This window comes from Sinocyclocheilus anshuiensis, unplaced genomic scaffold, assembly GCF_001515605.1.
Source record: "Sinocyclocheilus anshuiensis isolate Anshui unplaced genomic scaffold, SAMN03320099.WGS_v1.1 scaffold546, whole genome shotgun sequence".
In the NCBI taxonomy this organism is placed as follows: Eukaryota; Metazoa; Chordata; class Actinopteri; order Cypriniformes; family Cyprinidae; genus Sinocyclocheilus; species Sinocyclocheilus anshuiensis.
In genome coordinates this window covers 1,461,478-1,475,490 of record NW_015542451.1, presented here as the reverse complement: position 1 = coordinate 1,475,490, position 14,013 = coordinate 1,461,478, and the positions used below count along the sequence as shown (strand labels likewise).

At 36.4% G+C, this 14,013-nt stretch overlaps 1 protein-coding gene across 2 annotated transcripts; it reads left to right on the top strand.

The window, feature by feature from the left end:
• The first annotated feature begins 433 nt into the window (after positions 1-433).
• ubtd1b (ubiquitin domain containing 1b) lies at positions 434-13,144 on the top strand. Of its 2 annotated transcripts, XM_016493122.1 has the most exons (4): positions 434-630; positions 800-874; positions 10,276-10,503; positions 12,361-13,144. In XM_016493122.1, the coding sequence occupies exons 2-4, from the start codon at positions 802-804 to the stop codon at positions 12,741-12,743; spliced, it is 684 nt and encodes a 227-aa protein (XP_016348608.1). In that variant the 5' UTR covers positions 434-630; positions 800-801; the 3' UTR covers positions 12,744-13,144. The 2 variants fall into 2 exon arrangements, with proteins under 2 accessions (XP_016348608.1, XP_016348607.1); XM_016493121.1 differs by having other exon boundaries at positions 434-874.
• The last annotated feature ends 869 nt before the right edge of the window (positions 13,145-14,013 follow it).

Below are 14,013 nucleotides of genomic sequence, written 5' to 3'. Positions count from 1 at the left end.
ACTAGTGTTAATTCAGTTAGAGATATCTCTAATTTAATTATCACTAGTAGAATTGTAAGTTGAGATATCTCTAATTAGAATTATGCCTAGTACAAACTCAATTAGAGATATCTTTAATTACAATTTCTACTAGTCAAACCCCATTTGAAGATATCTGAAAATATTTTCCAATGGAAGTCAATGGAAGAGTATGACTAGTCGTAATAGCATTGTAGATATCTCAAATGTATATTATGACTAGTCAAAATAACATTATAAATATCTTCAATGCATATAATGACTATTCATAATCACATTGTAGATATCTTAATTCCAATTACGACGAGTCAAAATTGCAGAATAGATATCTGGAATTGGAATTTTGACTAGTCAAAACTAAATTATGACTAGTACAGCAAGAAGTATTTAATGCTAAAACGGCTTGCCATGGGGGGGGGAAGGTAGACTAGCGAGAGATAAAGAGCAGAGGCAGGTTTGCGACGCAGAAATGATTTGATACACCACAAAGTAAGCGCGGAATAGTCTACATATCTACATATGTCTATATGTCTCGCTGATGCTGTTTACTTTTTTTTTTTTTATACTGGATTGATGACTTCAGGATAAAGCTCGTGTTCTTGGCTAGCCGCTGTAAGTTAACTAGTTAGACTTCCCTTTAATGCACGTACTGCTGCTATATCACCCACAGCGCAGTGGTCATTTGAAGTGCAGTACTGTTTCCGTTTGGGAAATCAAATAATAACAAAGCAGGAGTGAATATAGATGCTGTCTTGAGATGTGGCCTGCGTTTGATTGACAGTCATGGGAGGATGCGTGGGGCGAGAGCGCGAGGAGTCACGCAGACGAGCCTCGAGGACGCAGAGGAAACGTGGAGGTGAGAGAGTTTGGGACGTTTGCAAGCTTGTTTCTGTCTTTGGCTTTAATTGAAAGCATGCAAATATCACGTGCATTGACTTAACCTGATGTGGGATCAAAAGACAAAAAACATAAACAAAAAATGCCACCATGTTGCAAGGTATTATATGTGAGCTTGCAAATGGTATGCCTGTGGCACTTAGATACCGTAGGCTTGCCATCAATATATTAGGACAGTATATTTTTCTAAAGAATGTTTGATTTCTTATGCAAGGATTTTTTTTAAGGCTGCACGTAAAATTATTTTAATTATAAATTAATTATTTAATTAGCAGTTATTAAATATATGCATATTTCAGATGTATTAAATCCCACAATATATCAAAACAAAAAAGTGGCATGGTATTGCACACGCATGCACATTATTTTATATGTTTGCACTATGGTATTTGAAATATATTGATTACATGTAAATACTATGTTGTGTGTGTGTGTGTGTGTGTGTATATATATATATATATATATATATATATATATATATATCAAATTGCAATGGTTTTACAGTATATTTTAGTAAGAGATGTTCGTTTTCATACTACCTTACTCAAAAATAATAAAGTTTTGCAAATTTGGGAGCAACAGTCAAGACCACCAGCAAAATTACCATGGTGTTACCATGTATTTGTACATGTTTCCATGTTACACAATGGTATTATAAACATCAAGGCTCATAAATGTGTGAACTTATCAGATATAGTACACCTATAGTATTTTGATATATGTATCAAAGTAACATATGCTTACAATCACTGTTCCACAGTATCACCACAGTACATTTTTCTAAGAAATGTTTGTTTTCTTATGCAGTATTTGTCACTGTACTTGAAATGTGCACATTTCAGATGTATTGAGAGCAACACGCGACACTTCTGCTTTTCCTTGTTATTGAAGTTCCACTTCCCTTTACTGCCTCGGGTCTCCAGCAGTCATACTAATGGTTTAAATGTTAAAGGGGTCATATGATGTTGCTAAAAAGAACATTATTTTGTGTATTTGGTGTAATGAAATGTGTTTATGCGGTTTAAGGTTCAAAAAACACATTATTTTCCACATACTGTACATTATTGTTTCTCCTCTATGCCCCGCCTTTCTGAAACGCGTCGATTTTTACAAAGCTCATCGGTCTGAAAAGCAAGGTGTGCTGTGATTGGCCAGCTATCCAGTGCGTTATGATTGGCCGAATTCCTCAAGCGTGTGATGGAAATGTTACACCCCTACCATACTTGCACCAAGAGCTTGTAACACTCCAAAGAGAAAGGAACAATTGAAATCGCATCATATGACCCCTTTAAATAAGATGTTTTCTAGCACTACTGTGTTTCTTTGTCACAGTATGTAGGTATAGATTTGTTGATATGATAATATGGGCCCTTAGAAACATTATCTGACCATTATCTACTCTTATGGCATATCTGTTTTTCTTCTCCTGTGTGCATGTTGGAGCTGGCAGTCGTGTCCTGTCTCGGGGCATGTCTCTGCATGTTTGCTTCATGTGACCGTCGTGCCTGTTGTTTTTGCGTTTACCATAAGCTGTAGTGAAACATAATTGGATAGAAAGCCCCAACATTTTGTTTCCATTGAAGGAAACCATTGCATTATATCAGCGACGTGTTTGACTTCTATCAGTGAAAATCTTGTGGCCACAGACGTCTTGCGGCCGGTATCAGTGTATTGTAGTGTTATCTGTGCTTGAGCATGTTGTGTGTGTCTTGCTTTGAACAGGAGATTAGATTTTCATTGATACGTGGGCTGTATATTACGTGACCGTTGCCTGAAGACAATGCATCTCTCCAGTCTGTTTCTGCAGCAGAGCAAATTTTGGGAAATGTATTAAATAACAGCAATTCATTCTCAAGAGAGATATCAGCCCTAAACAATAATGAAAATAAATGAGCTACAATTTAGCAAGCAAATTAACTTTGCATAAATAACAAAAACGGCAATATAATAATAAATTGTTGTTGTTATTATTACTACCAAAGCAAAGTTTTGGAAGTTAAAATCTTTTTAAAGATTATTAATAATATGCAATTAATATGAAATTCATATTCATAAGAGTTGTTAGTTTATGAATCTGATTACACAATTATTATTACCGGATTAAAAAGTTTTGAACCCAAAATTCAAAGAATTATTGTTGTTACTTAACAAGCTTTGAACTTCTCAAACTTTTCTTAATAATAAAAATAAAATGTGTGTGTGTGTGATATATATTACCGGATTAAAAAGTTTTGAACCCAAAATTCAAAGAATTATTGTTGTTGTTACTTAACAAGCTTTGAACTTCTCAAACTTTTCTTAATAATAAAAATAAAATGTGTGTGTGTGTGTGATATAAAATTATATAAATATAAAATAAAGTATAAAATATTCTGAATGTGCATGTAAAATTTGTGAGTGTTTTTGACTCAAATCCTTATTTGTAAATTTGATTACAAGACTATTATTACAAGACTATTATTATTGTTGTTATTATTATATTAGTAGTAGTAGTATTACCAGAGCAAAGTTTGAGAAGTTAAAATCTTTTTAAAGAATTATTATTATTAGCCTACTTATTTTAAAGGTTTTGTACTTCTCAAACGTTTATGAATAACAATAAAAATATCCATAATGCACATATAAGTCAGATTTGGGAGTGTTTTTGACTCGCATGAATCTGTTCATAAGAGTAATTTGTTTTGAATCAGACTGCACTTCTTGTGCTGTATGTTTGTTGTTGTGGTCACAGCGAGGACAAAGATGCATTTTTGGTGCTTTAGCCCTGTTCGCACGGGAGTAGTATTATCTTGGGTCTTTGTGTGATTTAGAAATTACCCCCCCGCATCTGAATTTCGTGTGGCGCATTCACACGAGATAAGCGAAGCCTGTGATTTTACTCAAACTTACTGACTTATCTGACTTACCTGCGCTCTCCATGAAAACGCGGAAGGATAAATGGATTTCCAGCACTGAAAATCACTTACAGTAGTTCTGCTACTAAATTTATACTACATTTATTTAAAAATGGCTATCTCTGTACAGCTAAGATCAGCTGTTCCTCCATCTTGGCTGAGCTTTCAATGTTGTTATGGAGAGATTGATGGTGATTGGTTGGTTCTTGTCACATGATCTGTGGTGCACTTGTGGCATTCTGAAAAGTTGAGATGTTTTTATCTCGCTGTGGCGCAGACTGCCTGGAAAAAATGAGCGCATCACTCTCTACATTTGAAATAATGAACTTGAGCACGCAAAAGACGCGATATGGCAACGGCATAAATTGTATAGTTGTATGGTGTATAGCTATATGACCCAGCACCCAAAATACTATCAGAACACTCCAACGCAGCCTCCATTCTTCGCGAAGGCAATATAATAATAAATTGTTGTTGTTATTATTACTACCAAAGCAAAGTTTTGGAAGTTAAAATCTTTTTAAAGATTATTAATAATATGCAATTAATATGAAATTCATATTCATAAGAGTTGTTAGTTTGTGAATCTGATTACACAATTATTATTACCGGATTAAAAAGTTTTGAACCCAAAATTCAAAGAATTATTGTTGTTACTTAACAAGCTTTGAACTTCTCAAACTTTTCTTAATAATAAAAATAAAATGTGTGTGTGTGTGTGATATAAAATTATATAAATATAAAATAAAGTATAAAATATTCTGAATGTGCATGTAAAATTTGTGAGTGTTTTTGACTCAAATCCTTATTTGTAAATTTGATTACAAGACTATTATTACAAGACTATTATTATTGTTGTTATTATTATATTAGTAGTAGTAGTATTACCAGAGCAAAGTTTGAGAAGTTAAAATCTTTTTAAAGAATTATTATTATTAGCCTACTTATTTTAAAGGTTTTGTACTTCTCAAACGTTTATGAATAACAATAAAAATATCCATAATGCACATATAAGTCAGATTTGGGAGTGTTTTTGACTCGCATGAATCTGTTCATAAGAGTCATTTGTTTTGAATCAGACTGCACTTCTTGTGCTGTATGTTTGTTGTTGTGGTCACAGCGAGGACAAAGATGCATTTTTGGTGATTTAGCCCTATTCGCACGGGAGTAGTATTATCTTGGGACTTTGTGTGATTTAGAAATTACCCCCCCACATCTGAATTTCGTGTGGCGCATTCACACGGGATAAGCGAAGCCTGTGATTTTACTCAAACTTACTGACTTATCTGACTTACCTGCGCTCTCCATGAAAACGCGGAAGGATAAATGGATTTCCAGCACTGAAAATCACTTACAGTAGTTCTGCTACTAAATTTATACTACATTTATTTAAAAATGGCTATCTCTGTACAGCTAAGATCAGCTGTTCCTCCATCTTGGCTGAGCTTTCAATGTTGTTATGGAGAGATTGATGGTGATTGGTTGGTTCTTGTCACATGATCTGTGGTGCACTTGTGGCATTCTGAAAAGTTGAGATGTTTTTATCTCGCTGTGGCGCAGACTGCCTGGAAAAAATGAGCGCATCACTCTCTACATTTGAAATAATGAACTTGAGCACGCAAAAGACGCGATATGGCAACGGCATAAATTGTATAGTTGTATGGTGTATAGCTATTGACCCAGCACCCAAAATACACTCCAACGCAGCCTCCATTCTTCGCGAAAGATGGATAAAAACGCGAACAGGAAACAAAAACCTTGAAAAAATTATGTACGAAATCCTGGCCAAATCACAGAGATGCCAGTTCGCACGGGACTAATATTATCAAAGTACCTCAGTGTTCTGCGAAATATGGTAGGTCATTTGCAGGGGAATTTTTACTTTACAAATTACAGACATGGCCGATTCACACAGGATTAAGATCACAGACAACCTCCGCAATTAGGGCTGCACGAAAAATCGAAATGGAATCGAAATTGCGATTCGACAGAAGCTGCGATTGTCATGCATATCTTTCAGTGAAGCACGGTTCTGTGATCGTGATCGCGAACGATTTCTTCGATTTCATAATCGCGCAATAAAATCATCTGCGATTTTTTTTATTTTTTTTTTGCGTAACTTGTCAGTGAACTACGGCTCTGTGTAGTAAATGCTGCTCCATCTGAAAGCATGTGATGAGGATTTACTGCTGAACCGGCTTTACTAACAAAATGCGCATGACAATCACTTTCGATTAATCTTGCAGCCCTATCCGCAATTATCACAAATGCCTAGAGGTCACCAGGTAATACTAATCCCGTGCGAATAGGGCTTTTGTTGTATTTTGTGGCACCCAGTCTTTCTCTCTCATTGCGTTCAGTTCGACTGCATATTTAAAACGCTTAAACAGTCACAGAACCAAATGTCATAAAAAATGCATTTTACAGCACTTTCACAACAAATTAACCAGTTCTGAGGAAGAGTCACACATCATTCTGTGACGCTGCAGGAGGAAGCGGGAACTTCTCATGAGGAGGAGGAGGATCCGTCGCTGCTTGTGATGAGTGTGTGAATGTAACGAGAGAATTACATGAGAAGAAAGCAACTTTACTCGGCACCTTAGAGCTCCTGGACTTAAGACAACAAGAGAGCCATTTACATGTCATTTGATTAAGGTGCTGAACTTTGACAGTCACATTCTGCATTACACACCCACATTTTCTCTTGTTGTTGTGGCTTCAGTCATGATAAAGTGGAATAGGCTCTTTGACCTTAGATGTTTGTCACTGACTAGATCACATGCTCTTTCCATCTAGCCGCGCGTGTTGCGAAAGATTTTATAGTTATTTTTAAAATGTGCAGACTAGTCTTCAAGTGTGCAAACTGTATCAAAGGGCGACAGAGTGACAGCCAATGAAATCACGAGAAAATGAAAGAAACGGGCATCAAGCACTTGGCTTCTGGGAATGTTTAGAGGTCTTCACATTGTCAGTGGTCTCTTTTATTTGACCAAAGCACTGGATTGTAAACACAGCCATTTGTCTACATTTCTCTGCCTGTCACTTTATTGGATTAACCCTATAAATACAGTAACATATTTGATACACACATTTCTAAGGCCTCTAAATGATCAGCGCGATTAAAACTTTGCTGAGAAACTTGTTGCACACAATCTACTCCGTCTTCTGTCGTCTGATTGATAGTTTAGACTTTTTTTTAGCAAGTAAAAGTGTAATTGTACAAACAACCACCTACAGCTCATGATTCACATGTATTTTTTCTGTCAAATCTTTGTAAAGTAAATGTAACAATTTGATATTGTTAGTAATATTTCAAGATGAACTGGACTGAAGCAACTTAGCTGTACTTCATTTTCCAGACATCTTTTTTTAGAGTATCAAATATGATCATCAGGCTTTTGAGAAACATTTATTTGTTCATCTCTCAATCATCATTGTATTGCATTACATTATTTTTTGATCATAAAACTAAACATTTAAAAAATCATCTTACTAAGACATATTTAGAGCTATAGAGTGACATAATTTTATCTTATATTTTGGTCATAAATATCAGCATCTGCACCAAACATCATATTTTTGCGCGGTTTGAGCTCCATAATCTCACTAAATTATACTATATGAGCCATAAAATGCCCGATTTATCAAACATGATACTCAACAAAAAGCACATTTGCAAACTTTTAATAATTAGTCTATAGGTTCTATAAACTTGAGATTTTTCTGACTATAATTTTTTTTTTATATGCCATTCTTTACTGTGTTAAGCTGATTTCGAGGACCAGACTTACTGTAATACCTAAGTTTCTAAATGCTGATGATACTCATCCACTCCCTCCATCATTGTAATGTCAGGTGGAGTGAAGTGTTCTGAGTGGAACAGTGCTATAAATCACACAATGTGTCCTGATGATTATTTCTTACACCTTTATGCTATAAATAATGTGTTTGTGTGAAAGGTGTCCATTTGAATAGTTGGCACCAGTCAAAGCAGCGTGAGGATGGGAAAGCACTGAGTCACCTACTATCTCGCCATCAGTGTGAACTTCCTTATTTCTGTTGCAGGTTTATTGCTAGAGGTGATTGCTTAGGCAAGCATCACTATTACTATTGTTCATACTAAGGGTTATGGGAGGTTTAATGCGTGTGGATTGGTCAAATTGCTGCAAAAATCTTCTAAACATTACTTATTGGACATTTGCATTCGTGGTATCTGTAGCCTTACGGTTTCTTGGTGGTTTTCTGGAAGCCTTGAGAATAAATAATATGAAGCCGACATTATGCAGTACAGTGGTTGAGCGATGTACCGCGAATGCCGATATATCAGACAATATTAGGAGAATATAGGAGCACTCATTCTCAGTCTTCATTAGTTTACGATGTTTGTTTTACAGTTCGGTCTAAAAATAGAAAGGCAAACTTTTGCAATCAGCAAATATGCGTTTCTGTCATTTAAACAAGTCTTTGAAGATCTAACTAGAGGCTAAAGTTTGTGAACAAACTTTGATGTTGGCTTGAGAAAGCCAAAATGGGCAGCTTGAGGCAAAAGAGCGACTAGCGAGTCCTGAGCAGTTTTAATCCAGTCTGAATCAAAGGCATCTGTTTTTTCCCACACAGTTTGCAAAAATGACTTTTTTTGGGTCCTCTGAGAAATCTAGACAGGAAAGTCTGATGTTGTGGTGTATTATTGTTTTTAACAGTGCTTCTCATTTATTTTAACCCCATCAAATATTTAAATATACTTAATTTGTTATTGGAGCTTAAAAACAGTTTGACTGAACTGACATTGGATGAGAACAGAAGAGCTGCTCTGTAGCTGAATCATGTTTTATGAACTGTAATTTGATTCTTTTTGCAACATCAGCACTTTGAACTGGATTGAATGACTTTAACAATAATATTTGTAGACAGTTGTTGATAATGTGAACTGTTCATTTCAGCCCTAATGCAAACACCCAGAGTCTTTGTTGTAATCTTAAGCATTATCCAGTAATATGTGTGTTGGGCTCAACATATGATTGTTGATTCAAAACAGCAGCTCTGTTTGACCGGATGACTTCAGGGTCAGGAGGTGCTGTTTGGAGTTTGCCTTCAGGGTTGTTGATGGATGTGAGCTGGATGGATGAAGGCTGTTATTTTTTGCCTGAAGTGATCAGTCATTGGGGAGGGCAGTATTTGCAGACAAACAGTCATAAATACACAACCTTTACTCAGTCATGTGAATATGAGGGAGTGTATAGTTTACTTCTGCTTTAACCTATCTATCACTATATCACTGTGTCTATCACTTAATTTTATATGTAGTCAGGTACAATTAATTATATTTAATAATACATAATTGGACCAAACTATATGTAAGCTTAATGTATAACTATATAATCTCATACAGATGTAAGATTTATTTTCTTCTGCTCACCAAGGCTGCATTTCTTTGATTAAAAATACATTAAAAACAGCAATATTGTGAAATATTATTTCAATTTAAAATAACTGTGAATATCTGTTCAAATTAGTGCTGCACGATAAATCGCATGCGATATTTAACGCGTCCACTCTTCAGTGTCACATGATCCTTCAGAAATCATTCTAATATGCTGATGTTCTGCTCAAGAAACATTTCTGATTATTATCAATGTTGAAAACAGTTGTGCTGCTTTATTTTTTTGGAAAACATGATGCATTTTCAGGATTTTTGATGAATCGAAAGTTCAAAAGAACAGCTTTTATTTAAAATATAAATCTTTTGTAACATTATAAATGTATTTTGATCATTTTATGCATCCTTGCTGAATGAAAGTATTCAATTTTTTTTTTTTATCTTGAAAGGTAGTGTATGTGTGAAAATATTTATTTATTATTAAATGATTATATTTTTTGTAGCCATAGGTGACAAAATATACTCTTTCTACTTTTGGGATCGGGAAAGGTCCACGAGCCGGGACTCGAACTCGGGACGCCCGAAACACGAAGGCGCTACATGTCGGCGCGCTGCCCACGAGGCCATTGGCGCCGACTAGTCTTTCTACTTTTAATGAAGTTTTTCTTCAAAGTTTTCCTCCCCGGTATTCCATTATACTATAATCGTTCGAAGGCACTAAACGTCAATTCTTGTTTATTACACTCGTTTATTGCTTTTACATTGCACCCAGTCTCCTGCTTGTTGCCCAGTTAAGGCATTAGTGAAAGTACTGATGGAAAATACAAATGGAAAGTTTTTGTCGGCCTGCATTAGTGAAGTCATACATGCTTTTGCTGTGGAACCGCATGTTCGTTTGATTTGAAACTAACCTCATCATAATTCATCGGAATAGTACAATTCTGGCATAATGGTCAGAAATAATGTGGTCTTCTCTTTGATCCTCATGAATCATCAAAGCTACTTTCTACAGCCGTTATTCCAGGAAATGCTGTATAGCCTACGCTTCTCACACATTCGTGGTCATTCACACCTCATCTGCGTCTACAGGTCGTAATGAGCCGCTGAAGAAAGACAAGCTGAAATGGAAGAGCGATTACCCCATGACGGAGGGCCAGCTCCGCAGTAAGAGAGATGAGTTTTGGGACACGGCTCCAGCGTTCGAGGGGCGCAAGGAGATCTGGGACGCCCTGAAAGCCGCCGCTCTGGCTCTGGAGTGTAACGATCATGAACTGGCTCAGGCTATCGTGGACGGAGCCAACATCACATTACCACACGGTGAGAGTCATTACACTGAAGTGCCATGTCACCGATTGGTTGTGATGAAACCAGCTTTGTCTGCAACTGTGGAACAGAAAATGAGAAATGTTCATGCTGCTCTTTTTCATTAAACAAACGCAGTGACGAGGTGCTATATTGTGCAATAAGCTAAATTTAATTTACCATTTTGACTTGAAAAAAGTCACACCTGGTCAAAATTGGGTCAAAACCCTTCATTTTACATTACATGTGCTTACTGTTGTAATAACAGCACATTATGCATAATTACATGCAACTAACCATAACAATAACAAACCCTAATCCTGACCCTGTAGTAAGTGTGTTGTTAATTAATATCGATAAGGACTCCTTAAAATAAAGTGTAACCCTAAATTGCATTGTTGAGAGAAAAACAAGTTACACCAGTGCTTAAGTCGCATTTTATTATTACATTCAGAAATAATGTAAAATATCAGTAAAAAAAATGCAAAAATGTACTAACGCTATAAAAGTATATTAGTTTCCCTCATTTCACAAAAATCCTTCAAATTAATTAGTAAACAGAACAAGAATAAAAAATATAATTATGAAGTACACAAATTATAGTGGCATTCATTATAAACAATATTTATTTTAAACACCAAAAGCCTAAATGAATTTAAACCGAAACTGAATTACCGGCATGTGGGAAATGTGCTAAACAAATAAACCTGACTTGCCTTACCATGCCTGTCAGGCCCAAACTGTGTTCAAGCTGAATTTGAGGAGAGCTCAAAAACCGAAACCCAAGAAATAAAATATTTTTGTACTAACGCACAAACCAGTCAATTCTTGTTCTTGTTGCATTGACCGATATTTACCGTCATTTACAAACAAAAAAACCCGCAGAAGGTAAGACATGAGTAGCGAGGTAAGAGAAGAGAAACGAGAGTCCATCTGCTGTCAGGCCCAAACTGTGTTCAAGCTGAATTTGAGGAGAGCTCAAAAACCGAAACCCAAGAAATAAAATATTTTTGTACTAACGCACAAACCAGTCAATTCTTGTTCTTGTTGCATTGACCGATATTTACCGTCATTTACAAACAAAAAAACCCGCAGAAGGTAAGACATGAGTAATTGGGAAGAGAAACGAGAGTCCATCTGTTGTCCAGTGGAATAACTTATAGGATCTTGTTAAAATAGTGGTGAAATTATTATTATTATTTTTTAATTAGGAGAGCATCTCATTAAATAAAGGTTAAAGCAGACATATGGCCTAATCCAAGTGGGTGGATCTCTCATTTGTTATGAATCCAAATGTGTCCATATTCGCCATGTAACGTTTGGGTTGCAATACTTGTTATTTATTAGGTAAATAAGACTTTGTAGTTCACTCGTGTCTCAATATCCACGTTAAACCACAACCTTTACATGCGCAAATCGCTTTGGAATAATTGCAGCATGTTTCAGATGATAAAATAAGGCAACTTAAATTTACATTGCAAATTTAAAATTACGTTGCGATTGGTTAAATGACAAAAGATCAAATGCTTTTTGTCATCACTAAAGTGTCTGCACAAACTTTGAAATGTTTGATTACTTTCAAGTATCTTTGACTATTTTCAAATATTTTAATAAAATGTTTTTATTAAAATATTTGTGTATTTATTAGAAATTTTTTTTAATCAAATAAACATTTATCCTTTTAAATACCCTACTGTTTTTTTATAACCTAACCCTTATTATCGGTCCAGAGGGGAAGTTTTTACCATAATGAAGAAGTATTTAATGACATGAAAACAAAAGAAATGACAACACACATCAACCCTCATTGTTATACCTGTAGCACTTTATTTCCCCATCACTGACGATTGTTTGTACTTTCAATCACTCCAGGATCCCTGACCGAGTGTTACGACGAACTCGGCAACCGCTACCAGCTACCGGTTTATTGCCTGGCCCCGCCGGTCAACCTGATTACAGAAAGAAGTGAGGAAGACCTGTCGGACAACCCTGAGCCCCTGACGACGCAGAAGAAAGAGTTCCAGCTGAAGGTACGGCTCTCCACCGGCAAAGACCTGCGTCTGAATGCCAGCATGACCGACACCATCGGCCTGCTGAAAAAGCAGCTACAAGCGCAGGAGAACATTGAGCTGGCCCATCAACGCTGGTTCTTCTCTGGAAAGCTCCTCACAGACAAGACCCGCCTGCAGGACACCAAGATCCAGAAGGATTTTGTTATCCAGGTCATCGTGAACCAGCCGACACCAAACAACTAAGGCGGAGCGGACAGACTACAGAGGGATAAAGGACCAAACCACAGCAGCTGAAAGAGCGTCGAACAATAAAACGTTTTGCACAAAAATGAATCGAGACAGACAAGCGTCTTGATCCTGCTGTTTTAAAATGCTCCATGATTCACAGTGGGAATGCATCAAGCCCTCTCTGTAATCGAATGTCTGGAAAAACAAATAAACCAAATGCAACGGATCGCATCTGTACCGACTTGAGCAGAAGTGCCAACGTGAATTTGGTAGCGAAGCACACTGATTTGTGTCTCTTGACTATGCATATCCTGCAAAATACCTATAGGATCCTCTGAAAATGATCTCCCCTTTTAAGATAATTGAACTTGAGCTTCATTTTGCACACTTGAGTATCTTAGAATAGTCGTGCCTTGTTTTTATTTCGCTTACGAGGCATGTTCGGTCACTTTCACATGCTTTGTATCTTATGACTGATGTCTTTGAGCACAACACGGTGCTTTTTCTATGCAATCTCGAAACCGGAAAAAGACACAGTGCTAAAAGGCTTGAGTGCACAAAGACACATTAAACTAAACGGACAGTGACGCGACATCTTCATCTGCTGACTCCGTGCCCTGTAGATTACAATCATCTTGTAGATGAAACCGTACTGCTGCCTCTTAAGGGAAGATTGGACACACTATCAGTTTAATGGCTGTTCGACTTCCTCTTCCTCTTTTATAGTGCTTTTATGCTGTAAGCGCTCAGGCTGCAATCAGTCAATATTGCTACTATTTTGAGAGATTATATTCTGTACTATTCCAATCTTTACCTTGCTTTTCTAATAACTTGGAGTAAGACTTTTTACTGATTCTTAAACCTTTATCAGTGGCATTACAAGGATGTTATATTTTGATTATAATTAATTTACCACGAGCATCACTTTAAGAATGCATTCTGTAACGGAGGTTATCTGTATTAGGCCTGTAACATGTTCACAAACGTCCGTTCAGTTTAATGCGGATGCAAAAACGTTTCTTTTACTAAAGGTTTTCTGCTCCTGATTATATCACCGTGTGACTCTCGGAAACAGCTGGTTACCTCACTGGCAACTGTTCCTCATTAGTCTAAGTCTCCCGAGCGCTGGCGTGTTCATTATATGTTTCTCTAGTATCACGCCATTCCTTCTACTCTGGGTTACTTACTTTCTTCTGTTGTTTTTGAGCATTTTTTCTTATAAACAAATACACATTGGTGTAGATGAACCTTTCCGGATGAGAGAAATCACATTATCATTGCAAAT

Bases quoted from the DNA above. Each gene is read 5' to 3' on its own strand.
- ubtd1b (XM_016493122.1), top strand. From the start codon at position 802: ATGGGAGGATGCGTGGGGCGAGAGCGCGAGGAGTCACGCAGACGAGCC. The intron at 875-10,275 runs GTGAGAGAGTTT...CTGCGTCTACAG, and splicing joins GACGCAGAGGAAACGTGGAG to GTCGTAATGAGCCGCTGAAG. The intron at 10,504-12,360 runs GTGAGAGTCATT...CAATCACTCCAG, and splicing joins CAACATCACATTACCACACG to GATCCCTGACCGAGTGTTAC.